This window comes from Neoarius graeffei, chromosome 5 (assembly GCF_027579695.1).
Source record: "Neoarius graeffei isolate fNeoGra1 chromosome 5, fNeoGra1.pri, whole genome shotgun sequence".
NCBI lineage: Eukaryota > Metazoa > Chordata > Actinopteri > Siluriformes > Ariidae > Neoarius > Neoarius graeffei.
In genome coordinates, this window is record NC_083573.1 from 47,450,624 (window position 1) to 47,476,740 (window position 26,117).

Consider the following 26,117-nt stretch of genomic DNA (forward strand, 5'->3'; position numbering starts at 1 on the left):
CATTTGTACAATTTTAGGCATCGATCATTTTTTACAGTGTGCTGCAGCTCCCAGGGAACAGTTGGGGGTTAGGTGCCTTGCTCAAGGGTACTTCAGCCCAAGGCTGTCCCATGTTAACCTAACCTGCATGTCTTTGGACTGTGGGGGAAACCGGAGCACCTGGAGGAAACCCACACAGACATGGGGAGAACATGCAAACTCCACACAGAAAGGCTCCCGTCAGCCACTGGACTCGAACCCAGAACCTTCTTGCTGTGAGGCAACAGTGCTAACCACTACAACATTGTACTGCCTGTCACCTCACAGCAAGAAGGTTCTGGGTTCGAGCCCAGTGGCCGATGGGGACCTTTCCATGTAGAGGTTGCATGTTCTCTCCGGGTGCTTCAGTTTCTTCCACAGTTCAAAGACATGCGGTTAGGTTAATGCTGGGCTCGAACCCAGAACCTTCTTGCTGTGAGGTGGCAGGCAGCACAATGGTGTAGTGGTTAGCACTGTCGCCACACAGCAGAAAGGTTCTAGGCTTAAGCCCAGTGGCCGATAGGGACCTTTCTGTGTAGAGGTTGTATGTTCTCTCCGGGTGCTTTGGTTTCTTCTACAGTTCAAAGCCATGCAGTTAGGTTAACGCTGGGCTCGAACCCAGAACCTTCTTGCTGTGAGACGACACGGCTAACCACTACATCATTGTGCCGCATGCCACCTCACAGCAAGAAGGTTCTGGGTTCGAGCCCAGTGGCCGTTAGGGACCTTTCCGTGTAGAGGTTGCATGTTCTCTCCATGTGCTTCGGTTTCTTCCACAGTTCAAAGACATGCGGTTAGGTTAACACTGGGCTCGAACCCAGAAACTTCTTGCTGTGAAGCGACAGTGCTAACCACTACACCACTGTACTGCCTGCCACCTCACAGCAAGAAGGTTTTGGGTTCGAGCCCAGTGGCCGATAGGGACCTTTCCGGGGAGAACATGCAACCTCTACACAGAAAGGTCCCTATTGGCTACTGGGCTTAAGCCTAGAACCTTCTTGCTGTGAGGCGACAGTGCTAACCTTCTTGCTGTGACGCGACAGTGCTAACTACTACACCACTGTGCCGCCTGCCACCTCACATCAAGAAGGTTCTGGGTTCGAGCCCAGTGGCCGATAGGGACCTTTCCGTGTAGAGGTTGCATGTTCTCTCTGCATGCTTCGGTTTCTTCTACAGGTCAAAGCCATGCAGTTAGGTTAATGATGGGCTCAAACCCAGAAACTTCTTGCTGTGAAGCGACAGTGCTAACCACTACACCATTGTGCCGCCTGCCACCTCACAGCAAGAAGGTTCTAGGTTCGAGCCCAGTGGCTGATAGGGACCTTTCCATGTAGAGGTTGCATGTTCTCTCCGCATGCTTCGGTTTCTTCTACAGTTCAAAGCCATGCAGTTAGGTTAACGGTGGGCTCGAACCCAGAACCTTCTTGCTGTGAGGTGGCAGGCAGCACAATGGTGTAGTGGTTAGCACTGTCGCCTCACAACAAGAAGGTTCTAGGCTTAAGCCCAGTGGCTGATAGGGACCTTTCTGGAGAGAACATGCAACCTCTACACAGAAAGGTCCCTATCGGCTACTGGGCTTAAGCCTAGAACCTTCTTGCTGTGAAGCGACAGTATTAACCACTACACCATTGTGCCGCCTGCCACCTCACATCAAGAAGGTTCTGGGTTCGAATCCAGTGGCTGATAGGGACCTTTCCGTGTAGAGGTTGCATGTTCTCTCCGTGTGCTTCGGTTTCTTCTACAGTTCAAAGCCATGCAGTTAGGTTAACGCTGGGCTTGAACCCAGAACCTTCTTACTGTGAGGTGGCAGGCAGCACAATGGTGTAGTGGTTAGCACTGTCGCCTCACAGCAAGAAGGTTCTAGGCTTAAGCCCAGTGGCCGATAGGGACCTTTCCGTGTAGAGGTTGCATGTTCTCTCTGGGTGCTTTGGTTTCTTCTACAGTTCAAAGCCATGCAGTTAGGTTAACGCTGGGCTCGAACCCAGAACCTTCTTACTGTGAGGTGGCAGGCAGCACAATGGTGTAGTGGTTAGCACTGTCGCCTCACAGCAAGAAGGTTCTAGGCTTAAGCCCAGTGGCCGATAGGGACCTTTCTGTGTAGACGTTGCATGTTCTCTCCGGGTTCTTCTACAGTTCAAAGCCATGCAGTTAGGTTAACGCTGGGCTCGAACCCAGAACCTTCTTGCTGTGAGGTGGCAGGCGGCACAATGGTGTAGTGGTTAGCACTGTCGCCTCACAGCAAGAAGGTTCTAGGCTTAACCCCAGTGGCCGATAGGGACCTTTCCGTGTAGAGGTTGCATGTTCTCTCTGGGTGCTTTGGTTTCTTCTACAGTTCAAAGCCATGCAGTTAGGTTAACGCTGGGCTCGAACCCAGAACCTTCTGACTGTGAGGTGGCAGGCAGCACAATGGTGTAGTGGTTAGCACTGTCGCCTCACAGCAAGAAGGTTCTGTGCTTAAGCCCAGTGGCCAATAGGGACCTTCCCGTGTAGAGGTTGCATGTTCTTTCCGGGTGCTTCAGTTTCTTCTACAGTTCAAAGCCATGCAGTTAGGTTCACGCTGGGCTCGAACCCAGAACCTTCTTACTGTGAGGTGGCAGGCAGCACAATGGTGTAGTGGTTAGCACTGTCGCCTCACAGCAAGAAGGTTCTAGGCTTAAGCCCAGTGGCCGATAGGGACCTTTCTGTGTAGACGTTGCATGTTCTCTCTGGGTTCTTCTACAGTTCAAAGCCATGCAGTTAGGTTCACGCTGGGCTCGAACCCAGAACCTTCTTGCTGTGAGGTGGCAGGCGGCACAATGGTGTAGTGGTTAGCACTGTCACCTCAGAGCAAGAAGGTTCTAGGCTTAACCCCAGTGGCTGATAGGGACCTTTCTGTGTAGAGGTTGCATGTTCTCTCTGGGTGCTTTGGTTTCTTCTACAGTTCAAAGCCATGCAGTTAGGTTAACGCTGGGCTCGAACTCAGAACCTTCTTGCTGTGAGGTGGCAGGCAGCACAATGGTGTAGTGGTTAGCACTGTCGCCTCACAGCAAGAAGGTTCTAGGCTGAAGCCCAGTGGCCGATAGGGACCTTTCCGTGTAGAGGTTGCATGTTCTCTCTGGGTGCTTTGGTTTCTTCTACAGTTCAAAGCCATGCAGTTAGGTTAACGCTGGGCTCGAACCCAGAACCTTCTTACTGTGAGGTGGCAGGCAGCACAATGGTGTAGTGGTTAGCACTGTCGCCTCACAGCAAGAAGGTTCTAGGCTTAACCCCAGTGGCCGATAGGGACCTTTCCGTGTAGAGGTTGCATGTTCTCTCTGGGTGCTTTGGTTTCTTCTACAGTTCAAAGCCATGCAGTTAGGTTAACGCTGGGCTCGAACTCAGAACCTTCTTGCTGTGAGGTGGCAGGCAGCACAATGGTGTAGTGGTTAGCACTGTCGCCTCACAGCAAGAAGGTTCTAGGCTTAAGCCCAGTGGCCGATAGGGACCTTTCCGTGTAGACGTTGCATGTTCTCTCCAGGTTCTTCTACAGTTCAAAGCCATGCATTTAGGTTAACGCTGGGCTCGAACCCAGAACCTTCTTACTGTGAGGTGGCAGGCAGCACAATGGTGTAGTGGTTAGCACTGTCGCCTCACAGCAAGAAGGTTCTAGGCTTAAGCCCAGTGGCCGATAGGGACCTTTCTGTGTAGACGTTGCATGTTCTCTCTGGGTTCTTCTACAGTTCAAAGCCATGCAGTTAGGTTCACGCTGGGCTCGAACCCAGAACCTTCTTGCTGTGAGGTGGCAGGCGGCACAATGGTGTAGTGGTTAGCACTGTCACCTCACAGCAAGAAGGTTCTAGGCTTAACCCCAGTGGCCGATAGGGACCTTTCCGTGTAGAGGTTGCATGTTCTCTCTGGGTGCTTTGGTTTCTTCTACAGTTCAAAGCCATGCAGTTAGGTTAACGCTGGGCTCGAACTCAGAACCTTCTTGCTGTGAGGTGGCAGGCAGCACAATGGTGTAGTGGTTAGCACTGTCGCCTCACAGCAAGAAGGTTCTAGGCTGAAGCCCAGTGGCCGATAGGGACCTTTCCGTGTAGAGGTTGCATGTTCTCTCTGGGTGCTTTGGTTTCTTCTACAGTTCAAAGCCATGCAGTTAGATTAACGCTGGGCTCGAATCCAGAACCTTCTTACTGTGAGGTGGCAGGCAGCACAATGGTGTAGTGGTTAGCACTGTCGCCTCACAGCAAGAAGGTTCTAGGCTTAAGCCCAGTGGCCGATAGGGACCTTTCTGTGTAGACGTTGCATGTTCTCTCTGGGTTCTTCTACAGTTCAAAGCCATGCAGTTAGGTTAACGCTGGGCTCGAACCCAGAACCTTCTTGCTGTGAGGTGGCAGGCGGCACAATGGTGTAGTGGTTAGCACTGTCACCTCACAGCAAGAAGGTTCTAGGCTGAAGCCCAGTGGCCGATAGGGACCTTTCCGTGTAGAGGTTGCATGTTCTCTCTGGGTGCTTTGGTTTCTTCTACAGTTCAAAGCCATGCAGTTAGGTTAATGCTGGGCTCGAACCCAGAACCTTCTTACTGTGAGGTGGCAGGCAGCACAATGGTGTAGTGGTTAGCACTGTCGCCTCACAGCAAGAAGGTTCTAGGCTTAAGCCCAGTGGCCGATAGGGACCTTCCCGTGTAGAGGTTGCATGTTCTCTCCGGGTGCTTCAGTTTCTTCTACAGTTCAAAGCCATGCAGTTAGGTTAACGCTGGGCTCGAACCCAGAACCTTCTTACTGTGAGGTGGCAGGCAGTATAATGGTGTAGTGGTTAGCACTGTCGCCTCACAGCAAGAAGGTTCTAGGCTTAAGCCCAGTGGTCGATAGGGACCTTTCTGTGTAGAGGTTGCATGTTCTCTCTGGGTTCTTCTACAGTTCAAAGCCATGCAGTTAGGTTAACGCTGGGCTCGAACCCAGAACCTTCTTGCTGTGAGGTGGCAGGCGGCATAATGGTTAGCACTGTCGCCTCACAGCAAGAAGGTTCTAGGCTTAACCCCAGTGGCTGATAGGGACCTTTCCGTGTAGAGGTTGCATGTTCTCTCCGGGTTCTTCTACAGTTCAAAGCCATGCAGTTAGGTTAACTCTGGGCTCGAACCCAGAACCTTCTTGCTGTGAGGTGGCAGGCGGCATAATGGTTAGCACTGTCACCTCAGAGCAAGAAGGTTCTAGGCTTAACCACAGTGGCTGATAGGGACCTTTCCGTGTAGAGGTTGCATGTTCTCTCTGGGTGCTTTTGTTTCTTCTACAGTTCAAAGCCATGCAGTTAGGTTAACGCTGGGCTCGAACTCAGAACCTTCTTGCTGTGAGGTGGCAGGCAGCACAATGGTGTAGTGGTTAGCACTGTCGCCTCACAGCAAGAAGGTTCTAGGCTGAAGCCCAGTGGCCGATAGGGACCTTTCCGTGTAGAGGTTGCATGTTCTCTCTGGGTGCTTTGGTTTCTTCTACAGTTCAAAGCCATGCAGTTAGGTTAACGCTGGGCTCGAACCCAGAACCTTCTTACTGTGAGGTGGCAGGCAGCACAATGGTGTAGTGGTTAGCACTGTCGCCTCACAGCAAGATGGTTCTAGGCTTAACCCCAGTGGCCGATAGGGACCTTTCCGTGTAGAGGTTGCATGTTCTCTCTGGGTGCTTTGGTTTCTTCTACAGTTCAAAGCCATGCAGTTAGGTTAACGCTGGGCTCGAACTCAGAACCTTCTTGCTGTGAGGTGGCAGGCAGCACAATGGTGTAGTGGTTAGCACTGTCGCCTCACAGCAAGAAGGTTCTCGGCTGAAGCCCAGTGGCCGATAGGGACCTTTCCGTATAGAGGTTGCATGTTCTCTCTGGGTGCTTTGGTTTCTTCTACAGTTCAAAGCCATGCAGTTAGGTTAACGCTGGGCTCGAACCCAGAACCTTCTTACTGTGAGGTGGCAGGCAGTACAATGGTGTAGTGGTTAGCACTGTCGCCTCACAGCAAGAAGGTTCTAGGCTTAAGCCCAGTGGCCGATAGGGACCTTTCTGTGTAGACGTTGCATGTTCTCTCCGGGTTCTTCTACAGTTCAAAGCCATGCAGTTAGGTTAACGCTGGGCTCGAACCCAGAACCTTCTTGCTGTGAGGTGGCAGGCGGCACAATGGTGTAGTGGTTAGAACTGTCGCCTCACAGCAAGAAGGTTCTAGGCTTAACCCCAGTGGCCGATAGGGACCTTTCCGTGTAGAGGTTCCATGTTCTCTCTGGGTGCTTCGGTTTCTTCTACAGTTCAAAGCCATGCAGTTAGGTTAACGCTGGGCTCGAACCCAGAACCTTCTTGCTGTGAGGTGGCAGGCAGTACAGTCGTGTAGTGGTTAGCACTGTCGCCTCACAGCAAGAAGGTTCTAGGCTTAAGCCCAGTGGCCGATAGGGACCTTTCTGTGTAGAGGTTGCATGTTCTCTCCGGGTTCTTCTACAGTTCAAAGCCATGCAGTTAGGTTAACGCTGGGCTCGAACCCAGAACCTTCTTGCTGTGAGGTGGCAGGCAGTATAATGGTGTAGTGGTTAGCACTGTCGCCTCACAGCAAGAAGGTTCTAGGCTTAAGCCCAGTGGCCGATAGGGACCTTTCTGTGTAGAGGTTGCATGTTCTCTCTGGGTTCTTCTACAGTTCAAAGCCATGCAGTTAGGTTAACGCTGGGCTCGAACCCAGAACCTTCTTGCTGTGAGGTGGCAGGCGGCATAATGGTTAGCACTGTCACCTCAGAGCAAGAAGGTTCTAGGCTTAACCCCAGTGGCTGATAGGGACCTTTCTGTGTAGAGGTTGCATGTTCTCTCTGGGTGCTTTGGTTTCTTCTACAGTTCAAAGCCATGCAGTTAGGTTAACGCTGGGCTCACACTCAGAACCTTCTTGCTGTGAGGTGGCAGGCAGCACAATGGTGTAGTGGTTAGCACTGTCGCCTCACAGCAAGAAGGTTCTAGGCTTAAGCCCAGTGGCCGATAGGGACCTTTCCGTGTAGAGGTTGCATGTTCTCTCTGGGTGCTTTGGTTTCTTCTACAGTTCAAAGCCATGCAGTTAGGTTAACGCTGGGCTCGAACTCAGAACCTTCTTGCTGTGAGGTGGCAGGCAGCACAATGGTGTAGTGGTTAGCACTGTCGCCTCACAGCAAGAAGGTTCTAGGCTTAACCCCAGTGGCTAATAGGGACCTTTCCGTGTAGAGGTTGCATGTTCTCTCTGGGTGCTTTGGTTTCTTCTACAGTTCAAAGCCATGCAGTTAGGTTAACGCTGGGCTCGAACCCAGAACCTTCTTGCTGTGAGGTGGCAGGCAGCACAATGGTGTAGTGGTTAGCACTGTCGCCTCACAGCAAGAAGGTTCTAGGCTTAAGCCCAGTGGCCTATCGGGACCTTTCAGTGTAGACGTTGCATGTTCTCTCCGGGTTCTTCTACAGTTCATAGCCATGCAGTTAGGTTAACACTGGGCTCGAACCCAGAACCTTCTTGCTGTGAGGTGGCAGGCAGTAAAATGGTGTAGTGGTTAGCACTGTCGCCTCACAGCAAGAAGGTTCTAGGCTTAAGCCCAGTGGCCGATAGGGACCTTTCCGTGTAGAGGTTGCATGTTCTCTCCGGGTTCTTCTACAGTTCAAAGCCATGCAGTTAGGTTAACGCTGGGCTTGAACTCAGAACCTTCTTGCTGTGAGGTGGCAGGCAGGACAATGGTGTAGTGGTTAGCACTGTCACTTCACAGCAAGAAGGTTCTAGGCTTAAGCCCAGTGGCTGATAGGGACCTTTCCATGTAGAGGTTGCATGTTCTCTCCGGGTGCTTTGGTTTCTTCTACAGTTCAAAGCCATGCAGTTAGGTTAACGCTGGGCTCGAACTCAGAACCTTCTTGCTGTGAGGTGGCAGGCAGCACAATGGTGTAGTGGTTAGCACTGTCACTTCACAGCAAGAAGGTTCTAGGCTTAACCCCAGTGGCCGATAGGGACCTTTCCGTGTAGAGGTTGCATGTTCTCTCCGGGTTCTTCTACAGTTCAAAGCCATGCAGTTAGGTTAACGCTGGGCTCGAACTCAGAACCTTCTTGCTGTGAGGTGGCAGGCAGCACAATGGTGTAGTGGTTAGCACTGTCACTTCACAGCAAGAAGGTTCTAGGCTTAAGTCCAGTGGCTGATAGGGACCTTTCCGTGTAGAGGTTGCATGTTCTCTCCGGGTTCTTCTACAGTTCAAAGCCATGCAGTTAGGTTAACGCTGGGCTTGAACTCAGAACCTTCTTGCTGTGAGGTGGCAGGCAGTACAATGGTGTAGTGGTTAGCACTGTCGCCTCACAGCAAGAAGGTTCTAGGCTTAACCCCAGTGGCCGATAGGGACCTTTCCGTGTAGAGGTTGCATGTTCTCTCCGGGTTCTTCTACAGTTCAAATCCATGCAGTTAGGTTAACGCTGGGCAGCCATGGCCTAAAGGTAGGGCTAAAGCGCCCTTGAACAAGGCACTTAACCCCCCACTGCTCCCTGGGCTGCTGTACCATAGCTGTGCGTGTGTTCAGGAGGAATCTCTCTGTGCCTGAGTGTCTGTGTGACAAATCAAGGCTTCTTGAGAAAACAGTCCAGGTTTGGGACCCTGTGATCTAAACAGTGCACTATTTTAATACAGTAGGACGCGTTTTGGCTGAAGCCCGCACCCTAAATTCAGTAAAGTTCCTGTGCAGAAACTCTCCCTCGCCTGCTCGACCTTTAAACCACTCCGGCCGCTGCCACAACAAGCCCATTCACATCTCTGCGTGACCGTCAGCGCGGCCCCGCCCACAGCCCTCAGCGCGGCCCCGCCCACAGCCCTCAGCGCCGACACGCGACAACAAACCGTAAAGCAGGGAACGTCATCGACACCGGCGCCGACCAATCAGCGATGCCGTCTGAGCGCGGAGCGAGCGCGCGCCGGGGCCCAATCACAGGCTTTGTGTTGTTTGCTCGCCGGTGCCGGGATCACAGTCGCCAGAGGTAACGGCAGCGTCTCAGCATCCCAAAAGCAGACCGGAGTGAGAGGGAACCTGCGGGGTGAAGGCGACCAAGGTGAGACCGGGGATGTAGCCGCGGCCCGCGCGCGCACACTCACTCACTCACCGGAAAACAAACAAAACAAATTAAAGGACGTGATGTTCATCCGCCAACGCTCGCGCTGCATATTCATACAGTACGGAAAGATTATTGTGTTTTGCTTAAAAAGATCGCAACGAGCCCGGTAAAGTAAACACACACACACACACACAGTGACGCGTGTTCTTTCTTCATCAGCTGCGAGTTTTTTTTTTTCAAAGAAAGAAAAATAATCTCCTCTCTTCTCTTCTCCTCTCCTCGTTGCTCTGGGATGAGCTTTTGTTTCTAGTGAGATCTGAACCTCTTGGGATTCGAACCTCAGATTAGGTGTTAAAGAAAACCAGTTACAAACATGGGCATTGATCTGATTATGAATTTTGAGTGGGTTTTTTTTTCTTTACCCAAGTTGCTGATGGTGTGTGTGTGTGTGTGTGAGGTGATGCGTGCGGATGGTGGAACCTCCTGCTGTGGGATAAAACAGAGCTCCTGCCATCAGCCATTTGCGTAAGTCGAGACGTGTTCGCCCTCAACTTGTTTCGAGAGCATGCAAATGGCTACCTTGTAATGTCTGTCCTATTTATCAGTGCGCGGCGGTGATGCTGCTGCTGCTGCTGGGAGTCAAGAACACACACCGTAGTGGGGATCTTGGATTGTAACATCTCCAGGGCACATGGGTCAGCTTGATTTCTGTGGTTTTAGACATGGAGCAAAGTGTGTGACACTCAGGGAGCGAGTTGTTCACAATCAAATCCTACCACATCCCCAACACTTCCACACCATCATCTTGCTAGATTGCTGAATAATACACACTTGTACCAAGCACCCACTGACCCTCTGCAGTTAATAGAGTGAGTGAGGTGGAGAGATGACTCTGACATTTCTCATTTGACATTTCCTCTCCATTACGCTCGCTGCTTCTACTGTATGATGTTATGTTCTTGAAAGCATCCGCACTGGCTCCTTCCCGACTTGTTTAATAAGCTCAATGAGCGACCTGGAAAACATGATCCAAACATAATAATAATAATAATAACACAGTGTGCCGTTACTTCAAACTGTAGTTTTGTTCATTGTACCTGGTGCAAGACGATAACCAGCATTTAGAAAACAAAAAGTCGTAGAAATCTGTCGTATTTCTTCAAGTCGTTCATGGACAAACGGGTTCAGGTTCTGAGCCCGTTTAAAGCTTAGAAATCATATCGGTGTTCCTCAAGGACTATGTACCTACACATTTTGCAGGTCTAAAGATTTATACTAAAGGTACAAAAGACCAGCCTTTGATAGTCTGACACTAATCCAAGTACAAAAGTACAGGGTTCTTTACTCTCCATTACGCTCGCTGCTTCTACTGTATGATGTTATGTTCTTGAAATCATCCGCACTGGCTCCTTCCCGACTTGTTTAATAAGCTCAATGAGCGACCTGGAAAACATGATCCAAACATAATAATAATAATAATAATAATAATCTCATCTCATCTCATTATCTCTAGCCGCTTTATCCTTCTACAGGGTCGCAGGCAAGCTGGAGCCTATCCCAGCTGACTACGGGCGAAAGGCGGGGAACACCCTGGACAAGTCGCTAGGTCATCACAGGGCTGACACATAGACACAGACAACCATTCACATTCACACCTACAGTCAATTTAGAGTCACCAGTTAACCTAACCTGCATGTCTTTGGACTGTGGGGGAAACCGGAGCACCCGGAGGAAACCCACGCAGACACGGGGAGAACATGCAAACTCCACACAGAAAGGCCCTCGCCGGCCCCGGGGCTTGAACCCAGGACCTTCTTGCTGTGAGGCAACAGCGCTAACCACTACACCACTGTGCCGCCCAATAATAATAATAATAATAATAATAATAAACAACAAAACACAGTGTGCCGTTACTTCAAACTGTAGTTTTGTTCATTGTACCTGGTGCAAGACGATAACCAGCATTTAGAAAACAAAAAGTTGTAAAAATCTGTCATATTTCTTCAAGTCGTTCATGGACAAACGGGTTCAGGTTGTCTGGGGATGCTATGGCCTGCTGGTTAGAGAAGCAGCTTTGGGACCAAAAGGTTGCAGGTTTGATTCCCTAGACCAGCACGAATAGCTTAAAGTGCCCTCAGGTACCTCACTCCAGGCTGCTCTGGATATGTTGTATGTCGTTCTGGATAAGAGCGTCTGCTAAATGCCTGTAATGTAATGTCTGGGTTGGGATTTGAGCCACAGCACCTCCAAGCTGCCACTGTTGGGCCTTTGAGCAAGGCTCAGCCTATCCAAATGGAGCCTGTGTAGAAGTATGAAACTGATGTAAAAACAATCTTTTACTGGGGAAGGTGCATGTGGTATACCCTTATTATATAAAAGTTTTTAGAATAAAGCTTAGAAATCATATCGGTGTTCCTCAAGGACTGTGTACCTACACATTTTGCAGGCCTAAAGATTTATACTAAAGGTACAAAAGACCAGCCTTTGATAGTCCGACACTAATCCAAGTACAAAAGTACAGTTTAGTACCTTTTTTATTTCTGAGAATGTGTATTTGGAATGATAAAGTTGACTTGAGACACTGATGCAGTACGTACTTCATGTTTGTAGGAATAATTGGTGATTCAATATTTCCACGCAACAGACCGTCCTTTTTAAAGACATATAATGTGACAGTCTGTTAGTTAATTGTGGCTTACTTGAATCTATGTCCGTTCTTTTTTCCTCATGTGTGTATTTCACATGAGTCCTTTGTATGAAATGATTGTGATGTCCATCCATCCGTTATCCATAACTGCTTATCCTGTGCAGGGTCGCAGGCAAGCTGGAGCCTATCCCAGCTGACTATGGGCGAGAGGCGGGGTACACCCTGGACAAGTAGTGATTGTGATGTCTTTATAAAAAAAAAAAGCCAGGCTGTTGCACATATTTAGTGCACTAAAGTGAACTTGAGTAATCTTATACACACAAAGTAGTTGTTATATTACATGTAACCCACGGGTTCAACATGATTTTGGTGACAGTGTTCCAGTTTTCTAGTTAAATTGAGATAAAATGGATGGCTAATGTCAAAAACTGTTTTGAAATTCAGGCTTGGAAAGACGATCATTGACTCTATAGCACAGTCTATATCCCAGTAGCCACTGAAGTGTTTGAGTTTGTCATCGATTTGATATTTCCATATATTTACTCATTTTTGTGAAACTGATATCTAAGCTATGGGCGACCATGTGTGAAGTAGTTTACCTTTGAGATCCCCCCCATTCAGCTTGTACCTACTGAAGCTAAAGTTTGAGGAGATCTGTGTATGCATGTGTGTGTAGTGTTTTTGTAGACGTGTGTGTATGGAGTACTGACCACTAATAACTATGCTGAGGGATAATTCCCCGTTCTGAGGTTAGAAACTGGACTGAACTGGACTGTAAATATTTTGACGGTGCTTGGGGCTATGGGTACAAAAAGACAAAGACTAGTGAATGGTGGGTCTTAAAGGGAAAAGAAAAATCAAAGCGTCATAATCGCAGGGATCTCGCTCACTCGCTCTCTGTTGTACTTTCTCTCACTTACGGTCTTCCTGCTTTTTTGTTTTTATAGCCGGTGTGTGTCATGTCGTTGGAATCTGCCACATTTAATCATTACTCATACAGGAGACATACCGCTGTTCTACCTCCAGTGTGCATGTGGGTGCGCGCACGCACACACGCAGTCGTCTTCTAGTGTAAACTTACAGATAATCATATGACCCTCCTCACGCCCTCCCCTCCACAGTCTGGGATCAGTCCTAATCCCTCTCACTCTCTTGCACGCTTAATCAAAAACAGGAGGCCAATTTTGGAGCACAGTGGCCACAACTACACCCCAGAATACCAGGATTTCTCAAAGCTCTTGCATACTCGGTTTGTTAAACGTGTCTGATCCTTCTCTGAGAGTGGAATAATCACTTTGGGTGACTTTGGAACCGGAGATTTTGTCGATCCATGAGCTGGGAGGATTTTGCTTGTTCGAGCATCTATACATGCACTTACTGATGGGTCTGTTTCTAACATTTTGTGTGTGCGTAAGAGGGTGGGCAAAGGACTTCATGGCTTATGGGGCATATGGTTTTTGGTGTTTTTTTTTTGCCATTTCTTCACAAAGCTCTGCTTCGTTTCAGAGTACTCTCTGCGTTCAGTTTAACCCTGTCCTGGTGCTGACTTTGCTCATCTCTCTCTTTGTCCAAGGCCAGTCCTCTGTCCCTTCATGTTTGCCTTGGGCTACTGCAGAAATTAAATTGATTAGTGGTACTGTCTAAAAATAGATGTACCGGTTGCCATGGCAACCCCCCAGAGCCCGGAGTTGTTGCCTTGTTTGATGAAGACCTGTGCTTAAGTGTTGTAATATTGAGACACACAGACACTCAGGCGGCATGACGAGCAGATCTCGCTCCCGTTCTAGTCGACTGGGGTTGTCCTGATTTACATGGCTACTCCTTTCCTGTTTTCTCTCCCACAGGTGACCCTCTACGTCTTCCCTCCCTCTAAGAAAAGTGTATTTCCTGATTGTTTTATGCCCGTGTGGAGTGTGTTGAAAACACCCCCCAGGTGAGCTCCTCTCCAGGGAAGAAGCCTCAGTTATAGACAGCAGTGATGGAGAGAAAAGAAGCGGATCTGCTGCTCCAGCTTGTAGAAGACAGGCTTTGGAGTCGACTCTACACAAATTAGCAGCGTGCCCATTCTCTTGGCTGTCAACATACTGTGTGTGTGTGTGGGTTGCTGAATGGCGATAAGGATGAAGCGCTGTCAGTTGGACGCACTGGCACTTGTGCCAGATCTTCACTTCATATTGGTGGCTCACGGAGTGTGTTCGGTGATTTGCATCCAGTCCAGTTTGGTGTCTGGTCTCTCCTCTGATATCTCCTATCATGTGATTAGATTACACATGTTCCACTGTCCTGACCTCCCCACTCTGCTATTACATCTTGTGTATTTGATTTGTCTGCAGATCCTTTGGAGTCGATGCATCCAAAAATGGTCAGCTGGGGCTGGAACCGACAGAGACGTGATTTTTTTAAAATTTTCCTAGTGGGAAGAAACCACATTGAAATCCAGTGTTCTCGTCACCATTATTCATTTTATTCATCTGCCAACATTGTGTAGTTCTTAAAAGGCAGCCATGCAGAGAATTATTGCTTTTGAATTAAAGGTTAATGAATGTATGAAATGTTTGGAGTGCATCAGCAGGTGTCAGGAGTCTTCTGGTGCTTTTATGCGACTTAAACAAGCAGAACTGTGTGAATGCGAGTGGCTCCTCAGGGCTCTCTGTGGAAGTGCTTAGTGTTTAACTGTGACTTGCTGTTCTCTTCTGTACACGTGCAATGTTTTGTCTTTCTTCAGCCATGTCATGAGATGCTGTTTTATGTAATAGCTCGGCTTACAGGAGCACTGTGGGACAAAGCTAATCGCCGTGTGTGTGTGTGTGTGAGTGAGAGAGAGAGATATAGAGTGAGAGCATGCATGCAGAGTCCCATTAAACACAGTGAATGTGTCTGAATCAAGGTCATTTCTTGTTTTTCTGAATTTTCATGTAAATTGTGCACACTTTGATTGGCAAAGCAGGCCTTGATCGTTGATTTAGTTTAGCTGTGTGTTTTATGTCTTCTGTACCATGGACATATCAAGCTCAAGGTCATCAGAATTAACCAACCTTAATTTTCCATCTTAATCATCACCACCACTTCCAATGCTCTCGACTACCTAAACTGAAGTTAGTTAACTGGCTTAAGTCTGACTTGTACATATTAAACCACAATCTATCCTTTCAGTTTTAATACATTTAAATATAAGTTGAGTACAAACTTAGAACATATAGAATGAAAGATAAGGCCTTGTTTCTAATGATAAAATGATGGCGTGATTAGGCAGTCTACAGCTTTATTTGTTTTGCCTTGATTGTGGTTTGCTATAACGTCATCACATCAAACTTTTTTTTTTTTTTTAATGGGTCATCTAAGACTGTGAAGTGCTTCAGTGTTCTCAGAGGAAAAAGTAAAGCACTTATCGTTATGGTATCTCGCCTAAGAAGGGCCAAGAGAGGAATCTGGGTCTTCCAGTGAGAGCAGAGTTAATTGAATCCTTGGGGCTTTGGGCAGCACAGGGCACGGCAGGCAAGCAAACCTGTGTCTCGGTCAACAGCAGGGCAGATTTGACCAGGGCAGGGATGTGTGTTGTAGCTCAGGCAACCATGTTCAGTATAGGATAGAATTCATGTGTAGTCATATGTGTCATATTCCTGCTTCACTTCAAACTTCACCTTCTGCCTGTGATTTCTACCTGTTTATAATTAAATATACACTTTCAGTTCCGTGTCAGGCTTATGTGAGAAGGCTGTGCCCTGTCTGTCTGGCTATGCTATACTATATGGGCAAGTTTATGGCTACCAGATCATCATATCCGGGGCGGCACGGTGGTGTAGTGGTTAGCGCTGTCGCCTCACAGCAAGAAGGTCCGGGTTTGAGCCCCGTGGCCGGCGAGGGCCTTTCTGTGCGGAGTTTGCATGTTCTCCCCGTGTCCGCGTGGGTTTCCTCCGGGTGCTCCGGTTTCCCCCACAGTCCAAAGACATGCAGGTTAGGTTAACTGGTGACTCTAAATTGAGCGTAGGTGTGAATGTGAGTGTGAATGGTTGTCTGTGTCTATGTGTCAGCCCTGTGATGACCTGGCGACTTGTCCAGGGTGTACCCCGCCTTTCGTCCGTAGTCAGCTGGGATAGGCTCCAGCTTGCCTGCGACCCTGTAGAACAGGATAAAGCGGCTAGAGATAATGAGATGAGATCATCATATCCATATGTGGGCCTTCCCCAAACTTTAGCCACTTTTGCACAGTTGTCTAAAATGACCATACTAATGTTTTGTCATGGTCAGCTGTCCACATACTTTTGATCATAGTCTATCGGTCAGTCTGTCTAATGCTTTCTTTCCATCTCTCTCTCTCTCTCTCTCTCTCTCTCTCTCTCTCTCTCTCAAGCTTTTCTTTCCTTTCTCGCTCTGAAGTTTGTCCTGGCTTTTGGGGACAGCATGTTGCCCCAGTGCATCGTGGGTTCTCAGCAGATCTGTCCGCATTACAAGAACACGTTCTCCGGTTTGAACCAAGAGCTAACCCATCCTGCCCCAAGGACACATTTTTGGTTGATGTTTAGATATCAGTAACGATGACAAGGAAGTGAATAAACCGTGTGTGTCATGGTTATGTTCAACGTTTTCCCCTCAATAGTGAAATGGTTTCTTCTTTTTTTTTTTTTTTAAGCCTTCCCCTCCCAGAAATTAGAACCTTTTAAATAAAAAAATAAATAAATAAAGCATGAACCAATGTAATACAATAAACTTGTATCTCATGTGATTGAAGGTTGAATATGTCTGAATCTACGACTAACGGTAGCAGTGAGATTCACATAGCACATTTCTGTTGTGTCCTATGAATAAATGATTTGGACAGAGGCAACAACTCTTTGATCAGAATGCTAACGGATCATTTGGAAACATGACTGGGGGAGGTGTGTGTGTGTGTGTGTGTGTGAGGGAGAGAGAGTCTCTGTAGGAAAATAAAGATGGGGGTTGGGTTCATTGAGCCCAAACTGCCCAGTACAGTACAGCGAGCAGATTGATTGGCAGCCAGATGCGGAGAGGATTGTGGGATGGGGGAGGGGCGGCAAGACGTACTGCTGCACGTGTGCCGTTGACTGAGGAACAGTTGCTGGATTTGTGCCACTCTGCTGGCATTTAAAAAAAAAAAAAATCCTACACTTTGGGGTGTTTGTGTGTAAACGTGTGTAGGAGAGTAAAAAAGTGTGTGTGTGTGTGTAGGAAGAGAGATAGAGTGCAAAAGTGTGTGTGTGTGCACGCAAGGGGAGGGGGGAGGACGGGGCTAACAAAGGATCTACACACACTGGCATGACTTAGGCTTCCGTGTGGATGTTTCTTTGTGTGTGTTTCCAGCAGTAATGTAATTCAGGCTCTCACAGTCTGACTTTTAAAGCTTAATCAGTCTGAAGCTTTACTGCTTTCCTTTCTTCTAACCACACACACACACACACACACACACACACACACACACACACACACACGTATATTACACGCATTTTGCACATATTTAATTGCCTTGTCTGGATAGTGGCTCTACTTTCCCTTTCTGATTTGCTGAAGATCTGGAGAGAGTGAGCTAATTAATGCATATATAAGCGTGTAAGATTTGTTTGTGTTCTTTAACATGCCTCCAACTTACACACACTTTACCCACAGCAGATTTCATGTATGTAGTTTTCATCTGTGGAGGGTGCATCCCCCCCAACTCTGGTCTGCTGAGGAGATGGATGGTGGATGTGCGTACAAAAGAGTATATGGAATGTGTGTGTGTGTGTGTGTGTGTGTCTGATCTTGTTGCTTACCATACCTCCATCTTAACACCTCCGTTTTCCTGCCATGTGAGAGCTGCTGGAGGCGTTCAAGGACTGTGTTGACTGGCAGAGTGCCCAGTTCGCTGTGTGTGTGTGTGTGTGTGTGTGGACACATATGCAGCTCTGTATACAATTATGGCATGTATGTTGGGCAGGAAAGTGGGAAGCTGATTAGTTGAGGGAGAAAAAAATGAAACCGACTTCGGCGAGAGACACAAACACAGCGATTTTCTGTTTCAGGAAAGGATAAGATGGACCCTCGGGTGAGAATATCATATTTGAGGACGGTTGCATCATGCAGATCTACCAAAGCCATCTCTGAATGCTTACTTTTTTCCTGAGGGTTGGTTGCTTAGTCCCCCCCCCCCCTTTCTTTCTTTCTTTCTTTTAATTGTACGCAATCTGAGTTTTATCTCCATGTTTTTCTTTCAGAAGAGCTTCTGTTTGCTCCTTTGATCTCAGAACCTGTGGCTCAGCGAGGAGTCACTGCTTCCGTAAGCATCCGGTTCTCGCTGCATATATAAACGTGCGAGGGGTAGAGCGAGCAGAAAGCTTTGTATGTGACCTGTTAAAGAAATGTGATATTTTGTCTTTTCTATATGCAAAACACTGCACAGGAGAACGGGAACAGCCTCAGGTGAAAATACACATTTGGAGACAAAAGGTTCTAACTTTCTGAACCTTTTCAGCAAGGGGGAGACCCTCTTTTGTAGGATTCGACACAGAACCTTTAAGGGTTTTCCTGAAAATCCTTGAGTTGGTGCTAGTTGGAATCGTGTTTTGTCTTTTGTTTTTTTCCTTTCCCCTCGAAGTGCTTAGATGGTGTAGTTTTCGCACTGTTTTCACCCTCCGTAACCTAAAGATTTAAACAATATAGACAAATTATACAGCCAAAATAAAAAAAAGACAACACAAAAAATATTACACAATTGTAATTAAGACAATAAAACGACCTGTTTTTTGCATTAAGCCTAGATTAAAATATAAAGTTATATGGAAAACAGTGAATTCAAGCATTTAAGACACTCTGGAGATGATTTAATAAAAAGGCTGGATTGTTGAGCAGGTTGGAGTGGCATGGTATTGTGTGAAGAGCTGTGTTTTGCTCTTAGCTTTGAAAGATATGGATGTTTCAGGCACATGATCATGTTGGGAGAGTGAAATTTAGTCCAACAAATATTGCCACAACGGCACTTTATTACAGCGGCAGCTACAATTATCGACAGTCCATAATTATCAACACCTTTTCAGATTTACCAATAAACAATTTTGCAAAGGTGAGTTTCAGTTACAACAGTTATTATTGGTTAATTAATCAACCTGAAGACCCGCCTCGCACTTTGATCCTGTCGTCTGATGACACAGCTCATTACCGGAGATGGAATTTTTTTTCGCACAGTCAGCAATTTGAGGAAAACCCGGACGTTATTATCGCAGGTAAGCATGGTGGAAAGATCATGGACATGTTTTTACTTATTTACATGTTTTTACTTACTCAAATTCACCGATATTTCATGATCTCCTTGTTGAAACCTACTTTGTTTCTTACACTTTCATTTGACAATCGCCATTTTGTATCTAAACTTGTGTTTGAGAAGTCACGTGAGGTGTCGATAATAGTGACCACTTTATTGACACCCTGTGGAATTAAGTGACATTTACAACTGTTATGGGTCGATCTTTGTGTAACATTGTTGAAGTAGATGAAGTACTTTAAAAAAAAAATAAGTGCTGTGATTTATCATATTTTTTTTTCTGATCCATAACAGAATGGAATGTTTATAGAGTATTTGGAATCCGATTGCAATAAATAGAATGAGACCAGAATTAAATTCCTAGCATATAAAAAAATTACATGCTTGAAATATTCAGATTTTTCTATTCCATTCAGAATTTTTATTTTATTTTTTTGCAGTTTGTTGTAAATATCTACCACATATTACAATATCAGTAGACACTTAATATTTTTAAATATAAATTTAAATTCTCAATTTAAAAAATTGACCTTTGACCTGGTTTTTCCATGTGGTTACAATGTCAATTGCCTGTTGCCATTTATTAGTAAACTACAAAACTAGAAATTAATACAAACAATAACGAATGATTAAGTGTGTAGAAAGTGGAACAAAAAGATTTTCCGACACAGGTTAAACATCTCATCTCTCATCTCATTATCTCTAGCCGCTTTATCCTGTTCTACAGGGTCGCAGGCAAGCTGGAGCCTATCCCAGCTGACTACGGGCGAAAGGCGGGGTACACCCTGGACAAGTCGCCAGGTCATCACAGGGCTGACACATAGACACAGACAACCATTCACACTCACATTCACACCTACGGTCAATTTAGAGTCACCAGTTAACCTAACCTGCATGTCTTTGGACTGTGGGGGAAACCGGAGCACCCGGAGGAAACCCACGCGGACACGGGGAGAACATGCAAACTCCACACAGAAAGGCCCTCGCCGGCCACAGGGCTCGAACCCGGACCTTCTTGCTGTGAGGTGACAGCGCTAACCACTACACCACCGTGCTGCCCATACTGATTATTTTTTAATAAATAAATAATCATCTGGATGTCAATAATTGTGGAACAGTGTTGATAACTATGGACAAAGGTGTCACGTGATCTGATATGCTAAGTGATTGGGAATTTGTTTGTTTGTTTTTGTTTACTTGGTTGTTCAATCCAGCACTGTTTTTGATCCAGCGAGCCCTGAATTTGTGTTCAGGTTTTTGGCCAAGAGTTTTTATTTCAGTGTATCATTAGTGAAATCCGGAGGTTTATAGCATCTGAACTGAGTAAATGCCACCCACTGAGGAGAGGTGGGTGTAAGGAACAGTGAACAGAACCTGTCCGAGGACCTCAGGGTGGGAGTCTGTGGAAGGAAAAGTTTAGGTAGGTGTATAAGGGCAGGGCTGTGTGGTACTTTGCAAGTCAGTTTTATTTTATTTTATTTTTGTTCTGTATGCAGTTTGTGATGGGGAGCCAGTGTAGGTGGATATCCAGAGTAATATTGGTTGCCATTTTTATTTTATTTTTTTGGGAATGGGTGAGTAATCTGTTTGCAGAGTTTTGAACTTTTTGGAAAGGAGACTCTAAACGGTGTTAAACTCTGTGTATGCCGCTGCATCCTTGAATGTTACTGTGGTTTACAGTTGTTTGTAGTTTTCACAGTTGGTTTGATTGCCTTTGAAAAGCCTATCTTCTTCTTCTCCCTTAATCTGCAAATCTGTCTTTACTACTAATCCAGACAACTGTCACCCCTTTCCGACCAACAGGGAATGGGTTCCATTCTTGTTCACGCCTCAAAATTTGAACCGTTCAGAGCATTTCAACCAAAAATAAATTGGTTCAGAACCCGGAAAGTTCGTTCCCAGTTGGAACCAAAATATAGTTGTTTTTCCAGCATGAACCATGATGACATCAGTGGGTGTGTCCGTAGTTAGGAGAGGAAGCAGAGCGCAGCAGTGGAGAATGCAACGGAAAAGTATACATCTCATCTCATTATCTCTAGCCGCTTTATCCTGTTCTACAGGGTCGCAGGCAAGCTGAAGCCTATCCCAGCTGACTACGGGCGAGAGGCGGGGTACACCCTGGACAAGTCGCCAGGTCATCACAGGGCTGACACATAGACACAGACAACCATTCACACTCACAGTCACACCTACGGTCAATTTAGAGTCACCAGTTAACCTAACCTGCATGTCTTTGGACTGTGGGGGAAACCGGAGCACCCGGAGGAAACCCACGGGGAGAACATGCAAACTCCACACAGAAAGGCCCTCGCCGGCCACGGGGCTCGAACCCAGACCTTCTTGCTGTGAGGCGACAGTGCTAACCACTACACCACCGTGCCGCCTGAAAAGGATACATTTTTAGAAAAAAAAAAACTTTAAACAAATATCTGCAATAACAGACCAAAAGCTAACATAATCAGTGCACACCACCATCTTGCTACTACTGTTTACTCCAGCTGTGAATTGTGCAATGGCCTCCATTCATGATGCATCCTTGATTACAATGGTTCTGTTCAAAACTGGTGAAAACGTGGGCTGGTTCGCTAGCTGGCACCAAGATTCAAAGAATCCTGAACGGAATCGGTTCAAGAACCCGTTCCCTGTTGGTCGAAAAGGGGTATGTGTGATGTCCAGAGTCTGTGTGTCATTGGGAACCAACCAAATACCAGTCTGTATGCCTACTTAAAGAAACACTTTTACTGCTCTGGCTTCTTTCAGCCTGATTCTTCCTGATGTTCCACATCATCTTGGAGTTTTCGTCGCTTGTGGCTTCCCTTCTCCTTGGGATGGTCCCACATGGATACCCTAAAAATTCACTTTTGCTTCAGATGATGATGATGATGATGATGATCTCACCTGCATGCTGTACCTAAGATTTGTGTACAGTATGCTTATAATGAACATCCTTTCCATTCACTTAGTACTGTTTGTCTTTACAATATCCAGGTGTAGAAGAGTAATGAATTATAATCCCACTATGCATTGTCACCCTGGGTGGGTTCCCTTCTTAGTCTGGGTCCTCTCAAGGTTTTATTTCCTGCCAGTGTCACCTCTGGGATCTAAATCTACATCTGGATTTCTGCCAAGTTGTTTTGTGACGATGTGTATTGCTAAAAGCACTACAAATCAAATGGAATTGAATTGAGGAGCAGTTTGGACATTTGATTAGCTTTAAATAAGTGCGTCAGTCTGTGATCCTTGTCTAAGACTCCTCTACACTGGCTTTTAGGAGCTAAAGCGGTCCTGAAAGGTGCTGCAAAAGAGCAAATTAAACCTTCTTCTTTTCTCTCACTGTTAAGTGATAAAGTGCTCTGATTTAGACAGACTTGGAGCAGAAGGTGCATATCTTATTCAGATTGTCAGCTTTTCTGTTAATTGTCCCATATGTTTTAAGTGATTATCTCACATAAGTCCAGATGGTATGGTATTGATTAAAAAGCGAAATCAAGGCGATGAAGAAAATACAATGGACAGCAGTTAGAAGTGTCATGATTGGGGAGGTATAGAGTTGTAATCTTTGCTTCACTAAGCAAGTCCTCTACATACAAAACTTTTTCTGTGCTTAATATTAATAAGATCCTTCCCAGCAGGCAAAGGGCACAAAGCATGTCTAAACACATGAATATTAAAAAAAACAAACAAACCACAAATATAAGAATTCATAAGCTCATCTGGCCATAAGGCCGACAAGCTATTGCCATGGCATGGCGTCGGTCTGTCGTCTGTTCGTAGTCCACAGTTTTGTTCGTTGCCCGCACAAAACTTCATTGTTTTGTCATATTTTTTGCTAACGAGTTAGTAATTAGGCCAAATTAACGAATTTTCCAGGCCTCTCACTAGAATTGTATCCCCGCTCTCATTTCTCATCTGGTTCCAGTTCTGATCGATGTTTTGGATAGATCTTCCATCAGGGAACAAAACTTGGTCATTTGTTTTGTTGTTTTTCCTGTTGAAAACAATTTGTTTACACCTTTTTGTGTATTTTCAGTTAAATCGTATCTCCTCCCGCAGTTCTCAATGGATTTCAGTTCTGTTTGTTTCGTTTGAAAGAACTAGTCATTCTGTGCAAAACTTGGTCACTGTATTGTCAAATTTTTTGCTAACGAACTGCTGATTAGGTCAATTTCACGAATTTTGGGACCTCTCATTAGAATTGTATCTCCTCTCGCAGTTCTCACTCGATTTCAGTTCTGATCGATGTTTTGGGTAGATCCTCCCTCGGGGAACAAAATTTGGTCCTTTTTCCTGTTGTAAACAATTTGTTTACTCCTTTGTTTATTTTCCGTTAAATTGTATCTCCCTCAGTTCTCAATGGACTTCAGTTCTGATTGTTTAGTTTGAAAGAACTAGACCTTCTGCACAAAACTTGGTCATTGTTAGCAAAAAATTAACAATACAAATTAGTAATTAGGCCAACTTAACTAGAATTGTCTCTCTCTGATATATCATGCAAATTAAGTTCTGACTGACGTTTTGGGTCAATCTTCTCTTATGGTGATGATACACGGGGCAACTTTTTGGGCAATGTTGCCGAGCAATGTTGCTGGGCAATTGCGTTTTGACTCTTTTCTATTGAGATTGGGCAACATTGCTTCTTTCTGAATGGTTTTGATAATCTCTGGCAACTTTTTGAGATAAGCCAATCAGAATGCGAGTATCGAGTCATGTGACCTCCGGTGAGGTTCGGATCAGAAATTTCAAACAAATATGGCGGCCGCTCAGTGTCAGTGGAGTGAAGAGACTCCTCATCTGTTTTTACGCCGGTAAGTTGTTATTTTAATATTCTATATGGAGGAATTTACCTCACCAAAGCTCTAAAAAACAACAGACAGCTTGATTAAATGGTCACAGCAAAAATTAAGACATCGATTTTTTTTTAGCTAACTGTAAACTGCCGTTGCTAACTGTTGTTGCCCTGAAAAGTTGCCCTGTGTCTCACCTAGTTGCCCGTTGCCAGCAACTTTGCTCGGCAACATTGCCCAAAAAGTTGCCCCGTGTATCATCACCATTAGAGAACAAAATTTAGTCCTTTTGTTGAGTTTCCTGTTTTAAACAATTTGTCATGGAGGTTGATCCTCTGTCACATTTCAGTTCTGTTTGATGTTTTGGTAGTCATGGTTGTTTTGATGACCGGCCAGATGAACTATTGCGTCCCTTGATGCTCTGGTTTGTATTTCCTTATAGCTGTGGTGATTTAATTCTGTAATTCATGACTGATCATTGTGCTTAACTTTTTTTTTTTTTTCAGGAGAAGCGTTCTGATAGCTGTATATGTTTGTGTGTATACGCATGCTCTCCTTCAGAATGGACCGTATGAGTGAGGAAGCATTGCGGCTGAACCTGCTAAAGCGAGGCCTGGAGCCAACAGAGGATCGCAGCCGAGCTCATGATGACGTCCTGCCCAAGAGACTGAAAATGGAAGGTCATGAGGCCATGGAGAGACTGAAAATGCTCGCACTACTTAAACGCAAGGACCTGAGTGGCCTGGAGAGCGGCTCTGGGACACTGGGGGATCTGCGAGCCTCTGGAACCAGCAGCCACACTGCATTACAGAGTTACACGGCATATGAGGAGAAGCTGAACGGCAGCCTGAGGACACCAGCTGTGCCCCACTCTCTTATGGGCCGCAGCGGGAAAGAGAACATCAGTGACGAGCCGGTGGACATGAGTGCCAAGAGGAGGTGAGGGAGAGAGAGTCTGGTCAGTTTGTGCTGTGTGGGATAAATGTACAAAACTCAGCTCAGTGTAGTAAATGTACTGGATTGATACAACAAGATCAGCATTGATGAGTTAAATGGTGAAGTGGTTTGTGTGATTGGGAGTATTGTCCACTGTCAAGTCATCCTTGTTTATGCGACTGTATAATACTTTTTTTTTTTGTTTTTAAATAGTACTGACTGAAAAACTGTTTAAAACACTGTTGTCACAAAACTGTGTCCTATTGGTATGATTGTCACATTCAGCTGTCCTGCAGTGTATTGGAAGTAATTGGATGATTGGAAATTTATGTCCCAGGACTGACAGAAAGCCACTGACGAGCCCTTGAGCAAACCCCCCTAAGCATCCTTGTGTTTATGAAAGACGCTATGTAAATTAAACTTATTATTACTACCCCAATTCCAGAAAAGTTGGGAAGCTGTGTCAAAGCTGTGTAAGCAAGGCCTTCCCTGAAAATGACATCGTCTGGATGGCAGCAAGTTGCTCCAGAACCTGTGTATATATCATTCAGCATTAATGATGCTTTCCCAGATGTGCCAGCTACCCATGCCATGTTCACGAATTCCCCCCCCCGCTGGCTTTTGAACTGTGCACTGATAACAAGCCGGATGGTCCCTCTCCTCTTTAGCCTGGAGGACGTGGTATCCGTGATTTCTAAAAAGAATTTCTACTTTTGATTTGTCAGACCTCTGGACGGTTTTCCACTTCACCTCAGTCCATCGTAAAAGAGCTCGGGCCCAGAGAAGGTGGCGGTGCTTTTGGATATTGTTTATATCTGGTTTTAACTTGGATTTGTGGATGCAGTCATGAACTGTTTTCACAGACAATGGTTTTCTGAAGTGTTCCTGAGCCCATACACCACTACAGTCTGCTTTTAATGCAGTGTCTTCTGAGGGCCTGAAGCTTACAGGCGTCCAATGTCAGTTTTCAGCCTTGTCTCTTTCATACAGAGATTTCTCCAGATTCTCTGAATCTTTTAATGATATTATGTACCATAGATGATGTGATCCCTAAATTCTTTGCAATTTTACATTGAGGACTGTTGTTGTTAAATTGTTGCACTGTTTGCCCACGCAGTATTTCACAGAGTGTTGAACCCCTCCCCATCTTTACTTCTGAGAGACTCCGCCTCTCTGGGATGCTCTTTTTATACCCAATCATGTTACTGACCTGTTGCCAATTAACCAAATTATTAATTTTTTTAAACATTACACAATTTTTCCAGTCTGTTGTCCCTGTCCAAACTTTTTAAAACATGTTGCCGATGCTAAATTCAAAATGAGCATTTTAAAAAATAAATAAATAAATAAAATTTCTCAGTTTCAACATTTGATATGTTGTCTTTGTACTATTTTCAATGAAATATAGGGTTTCCATGATTGATTTGCAAATCTTCACATTCTGTTTTTGTTTGTTTTACACAGTGTCCCAAC

The 26,117-nt window shown here is 45.9% G+C and overlaps 1 protein-coding gene across 1 annotated transcript in view; it reads left to right on the forward strand.

Moving 5' to 3' along the window:
* Positions 1-9,072: 9,072 nt before the first annotated feature.
* Positions 9,073-26,117, forward strand: part of LOC132886781 (transcriptional repressor p66-beta-like) — a 34,424-nt gene continuing 17,379 nt past the window's right edge. Inside the window, exons 1-2 of the mRNA XM_060921843.1 lie at positions 9,073-9,191; positions 24,270-24,647. Of these exons, the coding sequence (XP_060777826.1) occupies positions 9,106-9,191; positions 24,270-24,647 (464 nt within the window). The 5' untranslated portion in view covers positions 9,073-9,105. The remainder of the gene's footprint in view (positions 9,192-24,269; positions 24,648-26,117) is intronic.